Source organism: Astyanax mexicanus, unplaced genomic scaffold (assembly GCF_023375975.1).
Source record: "Astyanax mexicanus isolate ESR-SI-001 unplaced genomic scaffold, AstMex3_surface scaffold_37, whole genome shotgun sequence".
NCBI lineage: Eukaryota > Metazoa > Chordata > Actinopteri > Characiformes > Acestrorhamphidae > Astyanax > Astyanax mexicanus.
This window is the reverse complement of record NW_026040047.1, coordinates 1,896,298-1,919,749: the sequence shown is the minus strand read 5'-3', so window position 1 is coordinate 1,919,749 and position 23,452 is coordinate 1,896,298. Positions and strand designations below refer to the sequence as shown.

The window sequence follows — 23,452 nt, the reverse complement described above, 5'->3', positions numbered from 1 at the left end:
AGCACAGAGCTGGGTGTGTGAGTAGCAAAGTTAGCATTAGCTGAGCTGAGTTAAAGTGGCAGTTAGTGTTAAATAGCACAGAGCTGGGTGTGTGAGTATTGAAGTTAGCATTAGCTAAACTGAGTTAAAGTTGCCAGTTAGTGTTAAATAGCACAGAGCTGAGTGTGTGAGTAGCAAAGTTAGCATTAGCTGAGCTGATTTAAAGTTGCCAGTTAGTGTTAAATAGCACAGAGCTGGATGTGTGAGTAGCGGAGTTAGCATTAGGTGAACTGAGCGAAAGTAACCAGGTAGTGTTAACTAGCACAGAGCTGGGTGTGTGAGTATCGAAGTTAGCATTAGCTAAACTGAGTTAAAGTAGCCAGTTAGTGTTAAATAGCACAGAGCTGGGTGTGTGAGTAGTGGAGTTAGCATTAGCTGAACTGAGCTAAAGTAGCCAGTTAGTGTTAACTAGCACAGAGCTGGGTGTGTGAGTAGCAAAGTTAGCATTAGCTGAGCTGAGTTAAAGTTGCCAGTTAGTGTTAACTAGCACAGAGCTGGGTGTGTGAGTAGCAAAGTTAGCATTAGCTGAGCTGAGTTAAAGTGGCAGTTAGTGTTAAATAGCACAGAGCTGGGTGTGTGAGTAGTGGAGTTAGCATTAGCTAAACTGAGTTAAAGTAGCCAGTTAGTGTTAAATAGCACAGAGCTGGGTGTGTGAGTAGTGGAGTTAGCATTAGCTGAATTGAGCTAAAGTAGCCAGTTAGTGTTAACTAGCACAGAGCTGGATGTGTGAGTAGTGGAGTTAGCATTAGCTGAATTGAGCTAAAGTAGCCAGTTAGTGTTAAATAGCACAGAGCTGGGTGTGTGAGTAGTGGAGTTAGCATTAGCTAAACTGAGTTAAAGTAGCCAGTTAGTGTTAAATAGCACAGAGCTGGGTGTGTGAGTAGTGGAGTTAGCATTAGCTGAATTGAGCTAAAGTAGCCAGTTAGTGTTAACTAGCACAGAGCTGGATGTGTGAGTAGTGGAGTTAGCATTAGCTGAACTGAGCTAAAGTAGTCAGGTAGCTGTACATTGGCTGTACAAAAATGCATTGCTCCAAAAAACACAAGGTCCTATTACAAATTTGATTTCCTATCCTATTCCAAGCCAACCAATAAACCTTAATAAACCTTATTCTCCCCCACAAACATCTGCAGCACTGAAAGTGACTTTTTCAATGAAAGAAGATAAAAGTAACAAATATTATACCTAAACCTTGCAGCTGTAAATATTAGCTAAAAGCTACACTAAGAGTTTACAACAAAAAAATTCTTAACATTCTGAGCCATCAGATACACATATAAGCCAATCAGAACCACCCCTCTCCCTCCCTGCCCTGTTATTTACCTTCCTGAACTAAAGACTGAAGCTGCCTGAAAGCATTTGAAACAGAATTTGCTGAAGGAGAAGGCTGAATCTCTTTGTTGATCTTTATAATACTGGGTCAGTATTATAAAGTAGTATTAGTATAATACTAAGTCAGTAAAGCTCATTGCATAAAGCTCTGATAGGTCACTGTGAAAAAAGAAGAGATATGTAACAGGTGGAAAGTAAATAATAAAGGACCCAACTGACAGAGACAGTTATGGCCACAGTGAACATGGTGCAGAAACAACTCAGTGTGTTCCAGGACTTTTTAATAATCTCAAAGAAATTGCAGAAAACTCCACTAAGAGAACAGGAGAAAGAGCTACAAATGATCAGAGAGGAGGACAGACACATGTACAGGAAGGTGATGTCTGCACAGAGTGGAGCTGAGACAGAGAGACAGCACAGTGCAGAGTCTGACACAACATCCCAAACACCCAGGTCCAGCCCTCACCTCCAACCTCCACCAGCTCTCAAAACCCTCCATCAGCTTCATCCACCAATTCTGAACAGCCTCCACCTACTCAACAAGCACACGTGGAGTCCAACATCCAGGAAACAGAGCGAGAGGAAGGAAGTCCAGATCAGTGTGACATTGCTCTGTTGATCGATACAAACGTGAAATTCATCAATAAGAAAAAACTTTTTCCTGACACAGAGTGGTTAAACTCTGGTGCCCAACTACCAAAATAGCACTGGAGCTCCTTACAGAGGAAAAACTAGAATCACTAAGCTACATTATAATCCAAATCGGGAAAAACGACCTCAGGGCTCCGCAACTGAGAGCAGTGATCGAGAAGGCCAGCAACACCTTCTCTAACTCAACTCCTCAATTTCTCGCAAAGATTTTTTACTCATACACTATCCAAAAAATCAATGTCAGCATCTCCAGGAAACGTGCTCTCCTGCCAAACACCCACCTTGCCCATCATCCTCCTCTGGGTACCACCTGCCTCTATGACCACGTCCACCTATTTAAAAATTTATTTTCTACATTTTCAAAAACACTGAAGGACATCACACTGACAACTTCAGTACCTTCCAGTACAATGCTGAACGAAACCTAAAGAAAACGCAGTCTACACAACACACCCCAAGACCTGGAGGAGGAGCATCACAAGGCCCCCATCGGACTCCCCATCACCACACCCTCCATCATCCACCTCTGCAGAGGAGAATGCAGAGGAATACAGATCCTACATCAGCACCAACACGCACCACAGAGACAGGCAGTGCACCAGTCCCACATGACCCACCATCAACTTCCCAGCAGCTCCAGACCCGGCCTGGACCCCTGACCCTCACTCAGGTCATCAGCGGAACAGCAAACCCTAAAGCGTCTGAACTCTGAGACACACAGCAGATGTTCAGTCACATCTGTACATGTCTGATGGGATATTGTCTATGGGTATTCAGACAATTAAATAATTATCATAATTTCTGTCATTTTTAGATCAGAATAGAATACTTTTTAGTTTATACAGAACGCCATAGTTTCAGTCTGAATTTCAGTTTGAAACATTCAGGATTTAAAATCTTTTCTTTTTAGTTTAAAGTAAATAAAATCAAAGATATTGATATTTTAATACTGCAGGAGACATGGTGAAAAGGAGACTGCCCACTGGTTGTCCTCCAGAACACAGAGAATTAGTGATCCCTTCCACCAAGTTAAAAGCTGTTTCTCAGGTATGGACTTGTGGGGGAAGGATAGTTTGGTTTAAAACAGAAATAGTTTTAAAAAAGGGCCCTAAGACCCCTCAGAATGTATTTATTTCTGCAATATATAGAGATATGCAATATATACAGAAGAAACACAGTAGAAATAAACCAGCAGAATTACAGTATTTAAAGAAACAAATCTTTCCAAAATTTAGAAAGAAAAATGACTAATTTCCAAACCCAAGGCCATGTAATGATCTGTGGGGACCTAAACGCTCAGACAGCAGAGCAAACTGACTTTATCGACACACACAAGTGACCATTTCATTAGAGGAGATTTTTTACACTTACTCTCCCAGAGAAACGGTGATAAATCAATAAATTAACATGAAAGAAATCTACCGCAGCTCTGTCAAAGCCTGGGTCTGTACATTGTGAACAGACCAATGCGAGAGGACTTCTTTGGTAAGTTTACACACAATTCCTTAAAAAGAAGAGGGAGTTGACTTGGCCGTGGACCATTTAAACAGTAATTTTGACCGTGCCATCCGTGTAATTTTGAAATATTATACAGTACTCCATTAATAAATAAAAAAATTAGATACATTTCCAGAAACCCCTCGACATCCTATTTACAGGAAATGAATTAGAGAAAAAAACCCAATGGAGGGGTCTCCTACAAGAAAGGGACTACAACAAAGTATCAAAGTGCTGAAGGACTTCTGTCACATATGAGCTTTAAAAAAGAAAACAAAAAACAAAAATATAGCCGCAAGCGGCAATCATCGGGTTCAAGCACCAACTTGCACAATGGTGCCTACTGGAGCATTGAATGGTGATGTGTAAGAAGGTCTAATATGATTGGAGATGCCCTGTCACATTTAGAAATTATCAAGTTTTTCACCTGTTATTAATGTTGAGCAGAGGCCTTTCATCCTGATCAGTGCTTAAATTCACATGTAAATCTACACTGTAAAACCCGATAAGTTGACTGAACTCAAAACTTTTGTCGTAACCGATTACCTAATAAATTTTAAGTTCATGTAAAATATTTTTTAAGTACAGTGAACTTAACAAATACATACACAAACATATTTAAAATTAATATTTTCCTTAACTTGTATTTAGTCTTCTTTCTGGTTTCATTCAACTATTTGTTTTAAATACACATAGAAAAGTAGATGAAAGAAAACAGTAAACAACTAAAAGTACTGAGAGCACAGCAAAAACACTGCAGAGTTACTGCAGCTCAGTAAATGAGGCTTGTTCTACAGCCTACAACACAGAGAGCAAGTATTTAATCATAATCTGTGATCTACAAGTTTACCTAAGGTAGCCCCGGGTGAATCACTACACACTGATGGTGAGTGTCAGTAACTGTTGGACACACCCAGTATGCAAATAGATTGTGACAGAAGCCAATGGAAAAGAAGCTGTTAATGGCAACAGACTAAACTCAGTTATTATAAGTTGGTTCAACTCAAAGATCTCAGTTTTAATGTATATATGTGCCCACAACTCAAAAAAGTTGAGTATTGTTTAGAAATCTCCAATTTTGTGTAAAACAGACTTAATTTATTTGAGTTCAAACAACTTCTGGGTTTACAGTGTAGTGAACTTTGTAGGATATTCATTAAGTGAGTTAGAACTAGTCAAAAGGTGTCTACATGTTATTGGTATTGATCAGGTGGCTTCAACCAGAATGTTCACAAAGTGGTATTCAGATTGACCTTTGAACCTTTGCAGAACAAGCTGAAATGTTTGACCAAACAAGTTTGAATTAACACAAAGGAGTGAATGTTCTGATATGACATGTAATTACGAAGTTATTATAAATCTAGTTCTGAATTAAATGGCGCTTCATCAAGCACCAACTAGCACAATGGTGCCTACTAGAGCATAGGATGGTGATGTGTAAGAAGGTCTAACACAATTGGAGACATTCTGTCACATTTAAAATGATCAAAAATCTTTCACCTGTTATTAATGTTGAGAAGAGGCACAAAGGAGTGAATGTTCTGATATGACATGTAATGTCAAGTTATTCTTAATCTAGTTCTGTATTAAATGGCGCTTCATCAGAGTGATATTGTACAGAGGTCTTTAACATTGTGAGATTACAGCAAATACTGCAGAGTTACAGCAATTTAGGTTAGAAATTCCAAGGACGCACAGATTGCTTGATGCCTGGAGAGTATTGTATGTGAAATTTTCACAAATGTTTTTAATGAACATTTACCTAGAGACTCTACAGTGTGCAGCAAGACTGAAATGGAGGTGATAGGCCAAATATCCAGAGAGTAGTTTCAATATAGCTATTTTCAAACAATTAGCAATTATGAATGAACAAAGCACTTTTTAAACATAGTTGTATTGAGAAATTTGTCAGAGCCACTGTACTAAATATGGCAAAAACAATTAGATGTCAAAATAGTACAGCATGATTGACATATACTCGTTTTTTTGGAACAGCGCCCCCCAGTGGGCGGATTGTTTCAGCACTTTGCAGGTCACTACAGTGTCTCCACCTGAACATAACTGCCAAATATCATCCAGATTGGGCAACATTCAGCCTGCCAAAATGTCTGCTGAATGCTGATTGGCTGATGGTGTTCAGCCATGTTGATTGATTAAGTTGCCCTTTGAACATCCTTTAGAGGCTGTATGATAGATTCTGCATGCAAAGTTTCAACTTGCTAGGTTGCACGGTTGCTGAGAAACAGTGCTCCAAATTTACCTCTTGAAGTGAATGGGGCATATATCCGGAAGGACTAATTTGCATATGGCGGCCATATTGTTTACATATTTCAACTTTTTCTTAATGAATATTGAAGCGCATGCTCTCACGAGTGTTTTGATACCAAACATGCCAGGATTGGTCAAAATTCCTAGGACTAGTTTGCAAAAGTAGGTTTTGCATATTATGCAAATTAGCACAAAATCTATATAGACGGAAGTGCATGGTCCAAATTGGAAAGTTGTTGGTATTGACCCAAGGAATCCATCAAAAAAAGAATTTTGAATGTAGGTCTTATGGTTTTTGAGTTATTGAGAAAATTGTGAAAAATGAATTTCATTGTTTATAGCGCCACCACGTGACCAATCGGTGCCATTTTTGTTGTCCACCGAGATGCACTGATCCTACATCTACCTACCAAGTTTCATTTCTCTATGACTTACGGTTTAGGCTGCACAACTGTTTTTACAGGAGAAAAAGAATAATAATAAGAAGAAGAAGAAGAAGAAGAAGAAGAAAAATCTTAGCAAAAACAATAGGGTTCTACGCACCTTCGGTGCTTGAACCCTAATAATGGTGTTTGAAAAAAGGACAAACAAATCTGGGATTTTTTTATTTAAAAATGAATAACACAAATACTGATAATACCAAAACAAACTCATATTTAGGCATAGCATTCAGTTCCACTGGAAGTTTTGGTTTGACTGTGCAGGAGCTTAAATAGAAAAAAAGTGCGAAGAACAATTTCTGCCATTAAAAAAACAGTTAAATCTGAAATTCTTATTGAAATGTGGCTAAACTATTTAAATCAGTAATAGAATCCATTGCACTGTATGGTAGTGAGGTTTGGGGACCCCTCACAAACTGGGACAAACACCCAGTTGTAACTCTGCACATAGAATTCTGCAATTCTCCTCTGTGTGCAGAGGAAGACCCCGAACACGGCCTGCAGGGCAGAATTAGCACAGTACCCTCTCACACTTTACCCTCTCATACTCTCATACACAAAAAAAGCCCTAAACATATTAATTCCAGCAGGACAGATGCAGTGCTATTCGGCTCTAAACCGAGAGTACACTGGCAGATTACCTGACAGAAATGAAAGATAAAAAAACTGAGGAAAGTGTTGGTAACGTACAGACTCAGTGAGCACAGCCTGGCTGTGGAAACACCCAGGACACCCAGAGAGGCCAGACTGTGCTCTCACTGTGAGCTGGCAGTGGTGGAGACAGAGCTGCACTTCCTAACAGAGTTTCCAAAATACCACTCAATGAGGAGTTTATACTACAGGAAATTTAGCAGCTCAAAATTTTCTATGATATAAACACTACACTGCACTATTTCACACACTCTGCCCTACATACTGGGAGAGATACATTACAGCCTGTCACATTCTGAGAGACATCCAGTGAGACCATCCACCAATCATTACTAATGACTGTGCTGTTATTATTACATTGATGTTGATATATTGATGTTACATCTTAGATATCTTTTACTTCTATTCATTTAAAGCTGATATGCCTTTGTTTTTTTTTTTTGTTTACTATGTGTGAATGAGTTTCCCCTTCTGAAGTCTCCATTGCTCCACCATCCACTCGCGTTCACTTAAACTGAGCCGGATTCTGAATGGTCGTTTCAGCACACTGGTACCATTAAACACAATATTTTATTCCTTCTCCACTCAGAAATGCTTCTTAGAAAGAAAATAATATGGACTGCCACTTTAACTTTAATGTGCTTTTATGACTATTTTTATTTACTTCCTTCATTGATTACGACTATTTGTTACTATTACTATTTGTTTTCTCTCTAATCTGTATGTTTAATAGTATTATTTTCTAATCTGTTTACTTGTATTATTAATTGCTTTGAGAGTGTGTGTGTGTGTGTGTGAGAGAGAGAGAGAGAGAGAGAGAGAGAGAGAGAGGCAGAGAGTGAGTGAGTGAGCGAGCAAGAGAGACAGAAAGAGAGAGAGAGACCGCGGTATGGACTCCGCCGGACTGCCAGTCTACATATAGTCAGTGGTGTTTGTTGTTGCTGTAGATTAATCTGATGATGGGTCAGTGTGGAATCACCTCCTCGAAGACTGTGCTGGTCTTCCTCAACCTGATCTTCTGGGTAAGCGGAGCCGCAGCCGAGCTCGCAATTCTCCCTGCGTCAGCGCGGCTCGCCCGGGATACATAACATAGCATTAGCCTAGCTTAGCTTATTTTAGCCTAGCCTAACCCAGTTTAGCACGGACGCGGCTACGCAGCAGCTTTGGCCGTTAGCGCCGCTGAGCTGCAGCGGCCTCGGGGAGAGATTCAGGGCACCGGGGAGGGATTTAGAGAGATTTCGCGGGCCGGGCAGAGATTAAGGGGCCCCGCGGGGAGATTGTGAGCGGGCCGCTGGTGGTGTCGGTGTACCGGGAGTGTCTCCGCTGTGCGGGGCTCAGCAGCAGCAGCAGCTGCGGTGGCTGTGTTTGTTTTGAGGCCGGAGTTAAGCTAACCGTATCACTGCTGTTCAGACCGTGCTAACAGCGGGCTCGCCTCGCTAACGCCGCCGCTCTGTGTTTATTTACACCGCGCTGAGAGGCAAGCCCGGTATTTAATTATATTTATTATGAGCTGTGGAGGTTCAGTGGGTGAACTTCTGCAGCACAATCACCCAATTAACGCTGTGTGTTATACATACGGGCTGTGTAACCGAGCTAAACACTGATACCCGACCCCCGTCTACACGGGCCACACTGCTTATGCACAACACTGCCCCTGTACACTAACTTAAAACTAGTTAAATAAAACTGTCTATCTATCTTTCTAACCCTGTTTATCTCTCTCTTTCTCTCAATGTGTCTACATATACAGCTCTGGAAAAAATAGTACTAGACCCCTTTTTCTCTGATTTTGCTATTTATAGGTTTATGTTTAAGTAAAATGAACGTTGTTTTATTCTATAAACTACAGTATAAACAGCATTTCTCCCAAATTGCAAATAATAATATTTTAGTCATTTAGAGCATTTATTTACAGAAAATGAGAAATGGCTGAAATAACAAAAAAAAAGATGCAGAGCTTTCAGACCTTAAATATTGTAAAGAGAATAATTTCATATTCATAAAGTTTTAAGAGTTCAGAAATCAATATTTGGTGAATATTTGTTTTTTAATCACAGTTTCATGCATCTTGGCATCATGTTCTCCTCCACCAGTCTTACACACTGCTTTTGGATAACTTTATGCGTCTTTACTCCTGGTGTAAAAATTTAAGCAGTTCAGTTTGGTGGTTTGATGGTTTGTGATCATCCATCTTCCTCTTGATTATATTCCAGGTTTTTAATTTGGTAAAATAAGGAAACTCATAATTTTTAAGTGCTCTCTTTTTTATTATTCCAGAGCTGTACATACATACACATACATACATACAATCCCAGTCAAAAGTTTGGACATACTTTAAATTCAGTGTTTTTTTTGTTTTTTCATTATTTTCAAGTCATACAAAGTATAAAAAACATGGAATTATGCTTTATATTTTAGATTCTTAAAAGTAGCACCTCTTGCTTAAATGACGACATTACACATCTTGCCAAAAATAAAAACATTGAATGTAAATATTGCATTTGTTGCTTATTTTTTAGTCACTGCACTGCCTAATTATTAAAAAAATTTACCCCTTTTTTCCCTCCCAAAGTTGAATAGAATGATTAAACGCAACTGCTTCTTAATTTTTTTAATGCATTTAATCTACAAGGACTGTTAATGTGTAGCTCATTTTTATTGTTCCCACAGGCTGCAGCTGGCATCCTGTGTTATGTTGGTGCGTACGTGTTCATCACATATGATGACTATGACCACTTTTTCGAGGATGTGTACACCTTGATCCCTGCTGTTGTCATCATTGCTGTCGGCGGATTGCTGTTCATCATTGGCCTGATTGGATGCTGTGCAACAATTCGTGAGAGTCGTTGTGGACTGGCCACGGTCAGTTACCCTCCAAACCCCACACACCTTGCTAGATTAAGACACCTTTTTATAGAGACCTGTAGCTTAGCATTTAAACTGTATATCCTGAATTTCTACTTTACAGTTTGTCATCATCCTCATTCTGGTCTTTGTGACGGAGGTGGTTGTGGTTGTGCTTGGCTACATTTACAGAGCAAAGGTTGGTCCTTGCCTTTATTTTTTAAAGGTGGAGTCGAACACGTCTTTTGTGGTTTGAATACTAGAGTCAACAAAACCATCACACAAGCAGCATAGGCCTATTACTCACAAAGTTCCTGAGATAATACAGTTTTGTTGTTGTTATTCCACGTACTAAACTGGACTTCTTCATTATTATTTAATCAGCAGTTAAAATATTAAATATAACGTATTTAAATATACCTTAATGTTAGGCTGAAATGCAGTGATTTATAATATGGTCATTTCCTAGGTGGAAGAAGAGGTTAATCATTCAATTCAGAAGGTGTACAATGAATATAACGGCACCAACTCAGATGCACCCAGCCGCGCTATTGACTACGTGCAAAGACAGGTATGTAAACTGATGTTTTGTTTTTTCTTTATTAGTGCAATTCAGTGCTTGAGTTAGTTATTCTCATGCACTATGTACTGTCAGCCAAGAAACTTTTACATCATTAATTATTTTTTTGCATTGAATTTAAGCTTCATTGCTGTGGAATTACCAACTACTTGGACTGGAGAAACACGAGCTGGTTTAACGAGTCGCGGAACAACAGTGTACCCCTGAGCTGCTGCAAACCCAACGTGAGCAACTGTACCGGCTCCCTCTCGCGCCCTGGAGACCTGTATCCTGAGGTGAGTGTGTGAGACCGTGTGTTATTGATCGTACCTGTGCACATGTGAGTTGTGTAAGAGGCATTTTTTTTAGAGTATGTGTGTTTACATGCATTTCATTACCAGATTTCAGCATTTACCCAGGTATTTAGGGGTCATATAGACAGCATATATATATCTAAGTAATTTCTAAGTAATCAGATTGCTTTACACATGTATAGTTACTCTGATTTCTTTCTGCACACACTGTTTTTTTTGCAACAATATAAAGAAAGCAGCAAGGAAAATCAGGTTTATTTGAGTAGCACCTTTCATTTACAGGCAATTAAACGTTCTTTGCAATTAAAATATTTGACTCAATGCAGAAGTTCAAAAGAAAGTTATACAGAATTAAATGGAAAAAAAGTAATGCAAACTGTATATACAAAAAATGATAGACTAAGTTAAAGTAAGGAAATGGAATATAAGCAATACATTTAAAATGTAATACAGAACAATGTTAAAATACAATATTAAAATAATTTAAAAAAAGAATGAAAACTAAGCACAAAAAATAGTACAATAACTAAAAATGTGCAAAGATGGGCAAATTAAACAGATCTCAACTACTGGAAGTTTATTCCAACTGACTGAAGCATAATGTCTGAAAGCTGCCTCACCGTGTTTAGTTCTGTTTATAGGTACAGTTAACAGATCTGCAGATCTCTAATGATCTGAGGAGTTTAACAGGCCGGTATTTCTCCAGCAGATCAGAGATGTACGCCGGTCCAAACCCATTTAGTGCTTTATAAACGAGGAGCCGTATTTCAACTCTGTAAGAAGAGCAGATTTTCATACTGTTTTATATTAAAGTATATAAAATGAAGATTCATAAAAATGAAGATCCATATGTTATCCAAATTAAACAAAAGGAATTGTGGGGTTACTGATAATCTTTTTTTTTTGCAGATTATTAACTGCATGTAAATGCGCTCTGTGTTTATTTGGAATTCTTTAGGGATGTGAAGCTCTAGTTGTGAAGAAACTGAAGGAAATCATGATGTATGTCATCTGGGCTGCGCTGACATTTGCCGCAATTCAGGTATGATCTTAATCTGTTTTGTTTTGTTTTGATTTGCAATAAAGAAATTTTCTGTATAACTGAGTAAAGTTTGTAGTCAGAAAGGTTCATTTCATGCTGCATTTCAACAAAATGTTTGAGGTTCTTAAATTGTAAACCAATTCTAGAGCCTTAGTTCACATGCCAGGACTACATTACACCCTGTGTGTAAACTGATTCAACCGGTCTTAATTATTAACACAGTTAAAACTGGGCCGGTGTGTCTGACTGCAGAGTGGTGTTGCAGTTTCCTTTAAATAATGAATAATTTATTGTATATGTTTCACTTGCAAAGAACAATCAATTCTCTCAGTTATTGAAACCATAGAGTTCCATTTGAATTGAGAGTAGTTGGTATTTTTTTGCAGATCTTCCTAATTTTAGGAAGACAAACTTCTTTAACCCTGTGAACTCTAGGCTGTTTTAGTGTGTGTTTTCTTCGTTGTTTTCAGTTCCTCTTTCAGGTCTTATAACACGGTAATTATATCAGACAGACACATGATCTCTTTTACTCCAGAAGACATACGGCTGCTCAAAAATATCATCATTTAAAATGTAAAAGGAAGCAGAATTGTTATATTTTCCTGGAACTGATCATGATTTGCTAAAAACTTCACCAAGCGCCTCATATTTTTGAATGTAAAGACTTTAAACACCTAAGATATCTTTTCTAAAACAGTTAGACTAGAGTGTATGCATTGAAAGCATAAGAATATTGATGATAGTTCATTACATGGCTTATTACTGTGACAAAATACATGAAGAGCATCAGGTGGACTTTTCTGGGAGGCATATTATAAATATGATTTATACATAAAAAAGTCACTAATTCTACTAAAGTCTGTGATGTGTGTGCGTCCACTGGTCAGAAGGAGCACACGGTAAATGTGCGCGTGCACCATATCTAGCTTTAGTTTGAGTAAAGCAGGTAGTTTCACACTGTTTTTTCTGTGGACACTATTTTGGGTCGTATTTTACTGATATTATTTGGTTTGAAACATCATATAAATATGTTTGAAGGACTAAAGGTAAATAATATTGGTTGGGGAAAAGCAAATAGCTCGTATTTATTTGTAGAGATTTGTAGGGTTTTATGTGTTAAGCTTCTATTTTGTAAAACTTTGATTCGTTATTTTCAGGGGAAGAGGTTTACAAGCTGCTTTTTATATGTTAGGTTTTCAGTTACAGCCCCACAAGCAGCACAGTTTTACTGTGATTGTGTGTGTGTGTGTGTGTGTGTGTGTGTGTGATGATGCAGTAAACTGATTATTGTGAACTCTTCTCCTAGATGCTCGGGATGCTCTGTGCCTGTGTGGTGCTGTGTCGCAGAGGCCGGGACCCCGCCTACGAGCTTCTGATATCCGGAGGGACGTACGCGTGAAAAACACACACACACAAACACACACACACACGGCTCGGGGTTCTGTCAGTGTGTGATGGTACTCTGCTGATGCCCTTATCTTTCTGCTATATGATTTAGACAGGGTCTCTCACACTGTGCGCTGGTGATGGGTGAAGCAGCGTAGTACATTTATATTTATTTACATGTCTCAATTTTAAACGGTAAAACGGTCATTTTAAATGTTTTGTTTTTTTCTTTCTCAAAATGCTAAAAGCCAAATTTAGAAACCTTGTTTCTAAATGAGAAAACTGCTTGTTTTTTGTGAGACTGAGCATTTTTGCTCACGTGAACGATGGCATTACTGTATTAACAGAAAATGTGGGATTTCTGCTTTCCTCATGTTTGTTTGCACTATGTGTACAGTTACTGATTATTTTAACGTCAGTGGTCATTGAGATCATGCTCGTGAATGTTGTTTAGGACTGGTATGTGTAAAAGGTTTTTCCCTGCACTGTATCTGTCTCTGCTGTGCCACCCATCACCAGATCACAAACATCAGCCTCCCCAGGATCGCTCAGCAACACGACGCCCATCTTTAAACAGAGTGTGAACTGGCAGGAAAATCACCTTGAGATAATGATCCCTCATTATACATACGCTGTTTTGTGGATTATGCTTTACTCACTACCTTCAATGTATTTTAGCACTGTTTTAATTTTCCTCCTTCCTGTGTTTGTGTGGAGTTTAGTATTTGGGAAGTAGATTTTAAAGTTGGTTTGGAAACCATATAGCGATGTCGAACAACGTAAACATTTGAAATGAATGTAAATAGAGTAAGGGAAAACGAATTAAACGTAATTTTGACATTGCAACGCCCATCTGTTGTCATTTTTATAAAAACTTTTTTTTTAATTTTGTTTTCATCGTCCATCATTGTATCATTATTACATTATTTCATCATGCTTAGTATAAAAAAAGCAAGGCTGAGGGTAAGGCTTTTCTCTGGGCATTTGGCTTGTCTCTGTAGCCGTGTGTTAACAGTTAAACAGTACAAAAGTGAGCTGTGATCAAAAGCACGAGGATAAAAATAGCCTTTTTATATTTAAGTATTTTACTTGACTTAAGGTTTAAAGTTGGACCTCTTGCACTGTTAGTACTTGGTAATGCTACCTTATGATGAATCACTTTTTGTAGACAAAGAGTCTTTTAGTTCTTGGGTACTTGGGCTTTTTGCTTGCATTGATCTCAGCAGGCCGATCCACAGATTCTTCACTCCACCAATGTGCTGTGTTCCACTGGCAGCAACACAGAGCCCAAAGCATGATTAATTTACTCCCATGCTCCGCCCAACTGCACACTCACAGAGAGTTTATAATTTAATACAGAAGCTTCAGAACTGAGCCGTCTCTCTGGGTGTAAAGATGTTACCCTTTGAGTTTTAGAGCTGTAAAATTGACTGGGGGGGGGGGAGGTAGGCGTTCTCTGCTGCAGTGCTTTAGAGATCTCTAATTCAGTGATCTTAAGCAGGGCTAAATAGAAACACCTGAGCACAGTCACAAAAAAGTCTTACATAGCATTCATTCATACTAGAGACACAACTAGACATTTTAAAATTAATTAAAAAAATGATATAATGAGACCTTTAAATGTTTTTAAATGATAAAGGTAACTTGTAGCAACACTTGGCGAAGGCGTCTTTTCAATGAGTTGTTTAAGTACATGGAGAAGCAAATAGGAGACAATTATGAGTATAAAACTGTTTACAGTGTGCCGTAAGTATATACAGGTTTTCTTTAATAATGTCAATATATGAAAGCATTGTATTGCATGATAAAGTATTTGATCACCACCCAGAAAGAATCTGTTAATGTTTCTTTAGGAAGCTGCTTCTATTCTTCTCTCATTACCTCTATAAACCAAACCTCTTTGAACTTAACCAATCAAACTCCAACCTCTCCACCATGACCAATACAAAAAGATCTGTCTAAGAACAGCAGGGACTAAACTGTAGACCTGCACAAGGCTGGGAGGATCTACAGGACAATGGGCAGGAGCCTGGAGATTATTATTATTAGAAAATGGAAGAAACACAAGATGACTGTTAATCTTCCTCAGTCTGGAGCTCCATGCAAGATCTCTCCTCATGAGGTAAAGGTCAGGAATCAGCCCAGAACTACATGGGAGAACCTGGTCAATGACCTGCAGAGAGCTGAGACCACAATCACAAAACCACAAAACCGCTAAATTACCGATCAATAACGCACCACGCCGTTATGGATTAAAATCCTGCAGGAAACGCAAGATTCCCTTGATCACACCAGAATGTGTCCAGGTCTATTTGGAGTTCATTAATGATCATCTGCATGGAGGCATTGGAGAAGGTCATGAACTTTTTGAAGCTGTGAAGCATGAGGGTGGAAACATCATACTGTGAGGGTGCTTTTCTGCAAAGGGGACAGGATGACTGCACCGTATTAAAGGGAGGGTGGATGGGGTCATGTTTCGTGAGACTGTGGCCAATAACCTGCTTCCCTCAGTAAGAGCATTGACGATGGGTAGTGGCTGGGTCTTCCATTATGACAATGACCTGAAACACACAGCCAGGGCAACTATACGAAGCATTTTTAAGGTTTTATTCTGTCTCTCACAGTTAAAGTGTACCCAAGATTAAATTATAGACCTCTCCATTCTTTGCAGCTGGGAAAATACTTATTTTCGTCAATGAGTATATATATTTACGTTATTACATTGTGATTCTACCAAGAATTTTCAGTGGGTTGACCCAAATTACATGACTGCCTCACTAACACCAGTTCTCACTTTCTGCAAGACAATCTAATGTACATAAAATGACCAATATTATAAGCAATATTAATGACATCAAGTTTGTTTGTTGTGCTATGACCTAAAAACCCTAAATTACAAAAAAAACTAAAGCCCTTATTGTGATTCATCTGCTTCCTTGTTACTTTAATAAGTAATGATATATAGTCTCTCTTAGCTCATAAGCACAATGACACATTTACAAACACCCATGTTTAACTCCCTGAAGAATCCTGTTTCTGGTTCTGTGCTGATTTCTGCTCAGATCTTGGTCAGATACGAGCCTGGCACCAGGCCGCTCAGCCCATTCCTTTGCACCGTCCACCAGCCGTCTTCTCCCTGTTCCACCACCTGCAGAATGTCCCCCGTCGATATGGAGAGCTCGTCAGCACTCTGCAAACAGGCAAACCATGCATTAAATCTAGAATTCGGACAAAGACACATAAAACTGTATGTGCTCCAGGTACGTTTTACCCTTCTCTAATTATTTAATTATGCATGGTCTATATATATTTGTACTTCAGTTATTATCACATGATAAAATATTCTTATATGGACCCCAGTACTGACCTGTGCGATGTAGTCATACAGAGCCTGGTACTCTCCTCCTTGACCGCCTGTGCTATTTGGAACTGCATTTTCAAAGCCAGGAATGGAAGCATATACCCCATCTGAGCTGCTACCTGGAGTTACAAACAAAAAGAAAACAAATTTTCAGTGGCAGTGCTTATTATTTTGTTTCTAAACTGAAAGCCAAAGCATTTCTGAGTGGAGAAAAATATGGATAAAATATAGTGTTTAATGGTACCACTGTGCTGAACTACCATCCCTGCTAAACCTAATACAGTATATTCATTCTAAAAACTGGGGTTTCGGGACGGTTTTCGTGGGAGTTCGTCTTCTGGCCACGTCACGCGTCTTTACGTACTTACGTCACACGTACAGCCTCTAAAAGAGGATCCGGCTCAGTGTTACTGAACACGAGCGGCTGGTGGAGCAATGGAGACTTCAGAAGAGGAAACTCAGAGCTCAGTAGCTCCTCCATTCACTCATAGTAAAACCAAAGAAACCAAGGAGTGAAAAAAGGAATCCAAAAAGGAAACGCGATAGAGTCCGAACTAAAACCTGGAATAATATTGGATAGGTGTTTGAATGGTGGAGAGAGCTTCATGACTGTGCTCTCTATCTGAGTGAATATAACCAGCAATCAGATTTTTCTGCTCTGGAAGGAGACCGCATCACACCCACCCAAATTAAAATGATTCCTCCGCATGCTCTGTGCTAAATTACACATTCTCACTATTTAAGTTGTGGGACAGAGACCTTGTACAGTCCACTGAGCTGACAGTGAGAGAAAGTGAAATTGGTTAGCTGGGTGTTTAGGATCATCCACAGCATCTCAATCAGACTTTAACTAGACCCTCCAAAACCTTCATTTAGTTTTATTAATCCATTGAGAGACAGTGAACTTGTTTATGTGCTTCGGGTCATTGTCCTGCTGCAGAACCCAAGTACTCCTGAGCTTGAGGTCATGAACAGATGGAGGATATTCTCCTTCAGGATTGTCTGGTAAACAGCAGAATTCCATCTATGGTTCCATCTATTACAGCAAGTTGTCCAGATCCTGAAGCAGCAAAGCAGCCCCAGACCATCACACTACCACCACCATGCTTTACGTTATGCTTTACAGTATGATGTGTTTTTTTATCTTGGAATTTCCCCATGGAGAACATTTTCACCCAGTCTCTTTATTCTTATTATTAAATAATTAACACTGATCTTAACTGAGGTGAGTGAGATCCTGCAGTTCTTTAAATGTTGTTCTGGGTTCTTTTGGGATCTCCTGGATGAGTTCTTCATGCCCTTTTGGAGTAATTTTGGTCGGCCGGTCACTCCTGGGAAGGTTCACCAGTGTTCCACGTTTTTTCTCCATTAGGGAATAATAGTGAATCACTGTGGTTCTCTGGAGTCCCAAAGCTTTAGAAATAATCTTTATAATCTTTTCCAGACTGATAGATGATCAATGACTTGGTTTTCTCAACTGTTGTTGAATTTCTTCAGATGGGAGTATAATAATGTGCTGCTTTTTGAGAACTTTTATCTGCTTCATGTTGTCATAAAGGTTCTATTTAAGTGATTTACTGATTCTACAGGTTTGTCAGTAATCAGGTCTGGTTGTGGTTAGCTTTCCAAAAAGTGTGATTAATCACAGTTAATTTTTGGGAGGTAAATGCTTTTTTACACAAGGCTAGATTGTTTTTTCCTTTAATAAATGAAATCATCATTTAAAAAGTGCTTTTTATACTAACTCTGTTTATATTTGTCTGATATCAAAGATTGTAAGTATGACAAAAATCCTAAAACAATAGAAATCTGTAAGGAGGCAAATACTTTTTCATGCTATTGTATATTAATATCTAACAACACATGGTGGTGAAATGGCAGATCAGCAGTGTTACTGCTGCACAGTCAGGGCAGTTACATTCTCAGAACTAAACACTGAATAAAGCTGCAGCGTATTCTCGGGAACTGGTCTCACACTAGGGCACTGATTCTAATGCGTGTACATTTTATATAAAGTTGCGTCGAAAACAAAATCCCCCTTACCTTTACTGTTTTATTCACTGTTTTATATTTATGTGCAGCTAATAATCAATAATAAGCTAAACAGGCTAAAGTACAGACCAGGGTTATAACCAAGCCACTCCAAATAGCATAGAGAGAATCCACAACCTACACAACTACAACTACTACTATTCAACAAAGCTATTTTAATAATGACAACTAACCCTGATGTCTTTTACAATTAGCAGCACTAAGGAGATTAGTCACAACATCACATCACTCCACTTTCTTCTGTTCTTTTTTTAAACGGTAGGAAATAATTTTAGATTTTTTATTTGTTCCATTATTTGTATTTTTGATATAAAAGGCTGAGCCCTGTCTTAAACTCTGACCTTGAGAAAGCTCTAAACCCTAAAACAAGACAAATTCTATTATTACTTTTACTTTTTTTAAATAAATATTATTACTTTTGAATAACCAACATATAAAACACAAAAGTTTTACACAACATTAAAATATAACATTGCAATTTTGTTTTAGTTTTGTTTTTGCAGGAGGTGGTTGCAAATATGTGAGATTAACCATTTTCATAGTATATGTTGATTACACTAATTAAAGCAAGCAGAAGAACTTTCATGCTGAAAAAAAAAAAAATTTACTTTAAAACTTGTACATAACAGGAGGGTTAATCATTTATAAATATGACGACGAAATACAATATACAGATGTTATCAAATGAGCTTTTCCAGTAAATAACCACCATATATCTGTTATTTTCTTTAAGGTGTATTTATGAACAAATAACGTTTAATAAATTTAATAAAGCATGTTCCAGTTCTCAATGTAAAAAGTTTCCCAAATAAAAAAAAGGAAGTATAACTAATACATATGGTTATTTATTGGAAAGGCTCTGAGAAGCTCTGCACACACTTAACATACCTGTAGGGGGCGCTGTTGACTGCGGGCAGTCACTGGAGTTTCTGGACCCACCAGAGCAGTTTCCCTGCAGCAGGTTAGAAAACCTGTAAAATAAACAGTGTGATGCAGAACATTAGTGACTCTGTGGCTCCAGGTGAGGAAGAGTGAGTCACACATGAGGAAACCAAAATATGCAAATGAATGCAGGAGTAAATACCTCTTTATTACTCCTCCCCCAAAACGAGCCGTCCCATTGCTCTCACCTGCAAACTCTCGGTTATAGTAGCTCTCAAATAAAACAGGTGCTGCAGGAGCAGATATAACATTTACAGTTACACTGATAGTAATAACTCATCATAAAAATCATTACATTTACATTAAGGTCAAATGTCTCTAAGGCTACATTCACATTACCTGAATAAAGTGACTCAAATCTGATATGGCTGTGTGAACGTGCCAAATCCAATTTTTTTCAAATCAGATTTGAGTCACTTTTATATGTGGTCCTAAATCATGAACTTCAGAGCAGCTGTTTACTCTCCACTCCAGCAAAAGATGCTCCACATATGAGCTGCTAACTCATCCATTTCCCTTTATAAAGCTACGAGTCTCTCCTCTCTCTAATATGAGGTGTTTTTTGTTGTTGGTGAAGAAGGAGACATTTACAGGGTTCTTGCTCCATTTTAAAAGTCAAATTTAGTGCTTTTTAAGACCTTTTTAAAACCTCAATAAATATAATTTAAGGCCCAAAAATGTCATCATAATTTCCTAAGTAGACAAAAGTTTATTGTATTGAAAATTAAAACAAAAGGGTTCCCATTTGTTATCAATTTTCTTTATCAATTTTGTTTCATTGGGATGCAAGCTCTCCGCTAACCCTAGTTTTATCTCTGGTAACTTAGCTTACTCGCCGCTAATGTTAATGTAAGGTGCTGTTGCTAGTGCTGGCCTCTAGGTGGCAATAGATGCACTATGCCTAGCTAGTTTTGTCTATTTCCTGCTGCTGCTCATCCAGGAAGCCACAGTGTTGTGTGCTTTCTCTAAAGGTGAGACATGCAGTGTTGTGCTCTGATATTAATCCTAAACAATCCTTTAAAATATATGCCATCCATTAATATTTTGTACAGATTTATACTAGACTACACCTTAAGTTATGTTAGATGTATAAATTTAACCGTATTTTTGTGTTCTATTTGAGTATTTGGTGTTTTAATATTTCAGTTAATGTGGTGTATATCTGGGAGTTTAAATCATTTATATGCTTTTATTTTATTTTTATGCGATCTGTGAGTTATTTTAGAGCTATTATTTCTCTGTAATGTTGATCTCTGAGTGCAAGTGGATAATTGCACTTAATTAAGACAGTGTTGTGTGCTTTCTCTAAAGCTGAAGTTATGATGAGCTGCTGTGTGAGCCTGGCAATAAAACATAGCGTCCAGCTGAAAACACCACATCTTTGTGCTTCCTGGTCCATCATTATTCCATCTAACACAACGCAGAGTCCAGCTAGGGAGCCGTAGGAGAGAAAGGGTTACATTAGTATGTTAGCTAACTCACCCCTAATGTTTATTCAGCTAACCTTTGTTCTCTCCCGTTAACGGTAGCAAGCTCTACGCTAACCTTAGTTCTTTGTCTGTAACATTAGCTAGCTCTCCGCTAATGTTAGCTAGCTCTCCACTAACCTTAGTTCCTCCCATTAACGGTAACAAGCTCTACGCTAACCTTAGTTCTTTGTCGGCAACATTAGCTAGCTCTCCGCTAATGTTAGCTAGCTCTACGCTAACCTTAGTTTTCTCCCTAGCAACGTTAGCTAACTCGCCGCTAATGTTAGTATGTTAGCTAGCTCGCCGCTAATATTAACTCCAGTAACCAAAGTTCTCTCCTCTGTAATGTTAGCTAGCTAAACTTAGTTCTCTCTCCAGTAATATTAGCTAGCTTGCGGCTGATGTTAGCTAGCCCTACTCTAACCTTAGTTCTCTCTCCAGTAATATTAGCTAGCTTGCGGCTGATGTTAGCTAGCCCTACTCTAACTTTAGTTCTCTCCCCAGTAACGTTAGCTAGCTCACCACTGATGTAGCTAGCCCTACGCTAACCTTAGTTCTCTCACCAGTAACGTTAGCTAACTCAGCGCTTACATTAGCACGTTAGCTAGCTTGCCGCTAATGTTAGTATGTTAGGTAGCTCGACGCTAATTTTAGTTCTCTTCCCAGTAATGTTAGCTAGCTCGTTGCTGATGTTAACTCTGCTAACCTTAGTTCTCTCACCAGGAACATCACCTAGCTTGCCGCTGATGTTAGTATGTTAGCTAGCTCGCCACTAATATTAACTCCGCTAACCTTAGTTCAGTCCCCAGTAACGATAGCTAGCTCACCTCTGATGTTAGCTAGCTCTATGCTAATCTTAGTTCTCTCCCCAGTAACGTTAGCTAAATCGCTGCCAACGTTATTATGTTAGCTAGCTCGCCACCAATGTTAACTCCACTAACCTTAGTTCTCTCCCCGTTAACATTAGCTAGCTCTCCTTTAATGATAGCTAGCTCTATGCTAATCTTAGTTCTCTCCCCAGTAACGTTAGCTAAATCGCTGCTAACGTTATTATGTTCTCTCCCCGTTAACATTAGCTAGCTCTCCTTTAATGATAGCTAGCTCTATGCTAAACTTAGTTCTCTCGCCAGTAACTGGCTTGTAACGTGAATGAAGCCTAAGCGTAATTAATTACTAAACCCTCCGTCTGCATTTAAAATATTGCTTTATATTTACCCACCTCTCAAATTCTGCCCAGTTTATTTATAAACAGTGTTTCTTTCTCTTTAATAGGACCTTTTTGTTGTGTATAATCTGTGTGAATTTAATAAATTTGGATGTGTATATATCTGTTACTCTGCGGTAGAATAATTACTACAACCAGCTCAATGCATGAATGTCCAGACATTTATAAACACTAAAGCTTTAAACAGGTTTCTCAAGATGGTGGCGCGTTAACACGCAGCGGCCGCTCCGGGTCCGTTAAATGGTGCTTTTGTGTTACTATTTGTCGTTTTTTCCGTTTATTTCCTGCAAATATGTGCATCGGAACACCCGTGCACATGTTCTACCACCGCCAGACCCTGCTACAGTGGAGAAACCAGCCAGAAAACACGCTACCGGACGAGGTTCTGCAGACGCTACTTGAGCTTAGCCTGCTAAGAGACCCAGGCCGCCAGCCCGCGGTGTTTCCTGACGCCGGAGCCCAGCGGAAGTGCCATCGCAAGCGGTGCGAGCGTAAGCGCAGAAAGAGAGACGGGATTCGCGCGAGGCTAAAGGCTAGTCCTAGCCGGCCGGCTATACCATCGCTCTTTCTTGCAAACGTCTGTTCCCTTGACAATAAACTGGACTACATTCGACTCCAGCGAACAACCCAGCGTGAGTTCAGAGACTGCTGTGTTTTGGTTTTTGTGGAATCGTGGCTTAACGACAACATTCCGGACAGCGCCATTCAGCTAGCCGGGCTAACCGCGTTCAGAGCCGATAGAAGCGCGCCTCTATCCGGGAAGACCCGCGGTGGAGGCGTGTGTGTTTACATCAACACGGAATGGTGTAACAACGCTGTGACTGTCGCCAAACACTGCTCTCCGCTGGTGGAGTTCCTGATAGTCAAGTGCAGACCTTTTTATTTAGTACGGGAGTTCTCCGCCGTGCTAATAGCTGCTGTCTACATTCCACCCAGCGCTAGCATTGGTGCTAATGCTAAAGAGGCTCTGTGTGAACTCTATCGGACTATCAGCGATCTGCAAAACAAACACCCAGACGGACTGTTTATTATCGCCGGAGATTTCAACCACGCAAATCTCAAGTCAGTGCTCCCTAAATTCCACCAACATGTGAACTTTGCAACGAGAGGAGCGAGCGCGTTGGATCTTGTTTACACAAACATGCCCAGCGCGTACCGGGCGGAGCCCCGCCCCCACCTCGCTTTCTCGGATCACATGTGTGTTTGGCTGACACCAACATACACACCACTCATCAGACGCTCCAGACCAGTTCAGAAGCAGGTGAAAACCTGGCCGGCAGGCTCCATCTCTGCCCTTCAGGACTGTTTTGAGTGCACTGCATGGGACATGTTTAGGGAGGCTGCTACTGAAGGCGATTCTGTTGATTTGGAGGAGTATGC

The 23,452-nt window shown here is 39.3% G+C and overlaps 2 protein-coding genes across 2 annotated transcripts in view; one reads left to right on the top strand and one right to left on the bottom strand.

Moving 5' to 3' along the window:
• The first annotated feature begins 7,724 nt into the window (after window positions 1-7,724).
• tspan3a (tetraspanin 3a) lies at window positions 7,725-13,869 on the top strand. Its single transcript, XM_022679937.2, has 7 exons — window positions 7,725-7,900; window positions 9,549-9,740; window positions 9,847-9,921; window positions 10,192-10,293; window positions 10,425-10,577; window positions 11,554-11,637; window positions 12,944-13,869. The coding sequence occupies exons 1-7, from the start codon at window positions 7,835-7,837 to the stop codon at window positions 13,034-13,036; spliced, it is 765 nt and encodes a 254-aa protein (XP_022535658.1). The 5' UTR covers window positions 7,725-7,834; the 3' UTR covers window positions 13,037-13,869.
• A 1,739-nt stretch (window positions 13,870-15,608) lies between these two features.
• Window positions 15,609-23,452, bottom strand: part of pstpip1a (proline-serine-threonine phosphatase interacting protein 1a) — a 32,937-nt gene continuing 25,093 nt past the window's right edge. Inside the window, exons 12-15 of the mRNA XM_022679936.2 lie at window positions 19,521-19,608; window positions 19,325-19,407; window positions 16,391-16,503; window positions 15,609-16,213 (exon numbers count right to left, since the gene is read on the bottom strand). Of these exons, the coding sequence (XP_022535657.2) occupies window positions 16,082-16,213; window positions 16,391-16,503; window positions 19,325-19,407; window positions 19,521-19,608 (416 nt within the window). The 3' untranslated portion in view covers window positions 15,609-16,081. The remainder of the gene's footprint in view (window positions 16,214-16,390; window positions 16,504-19,324; window positions 19,408-19,520; window positions 19,609-23,452) is intronic.

Bases quoted from the DNA above. Each gene is read 5' to 3' on its own strand.
- tspan3a (XM_022679937.2), top strand. From the start codon at position 7,835: ATGATGGGTCAGTGTGGAATCACCTCCTCGAAGACTGTGCTGGTCTTC. The intron at 10,294-10,424 runs GTATGTAAACTG...ATTGAATTTAAG, and splicing joins TTGACTACGTGCAAAGACAG to CTTCATTGCTGTGGAATTAC. The intron at 10,578-11,553 runs GTGAGTGTGTGA...GGAATTCTTTAG, and splicing joins CTGGAGACCTGTATCCTGAG to GGATGTGAAGCTCTAGTTGT.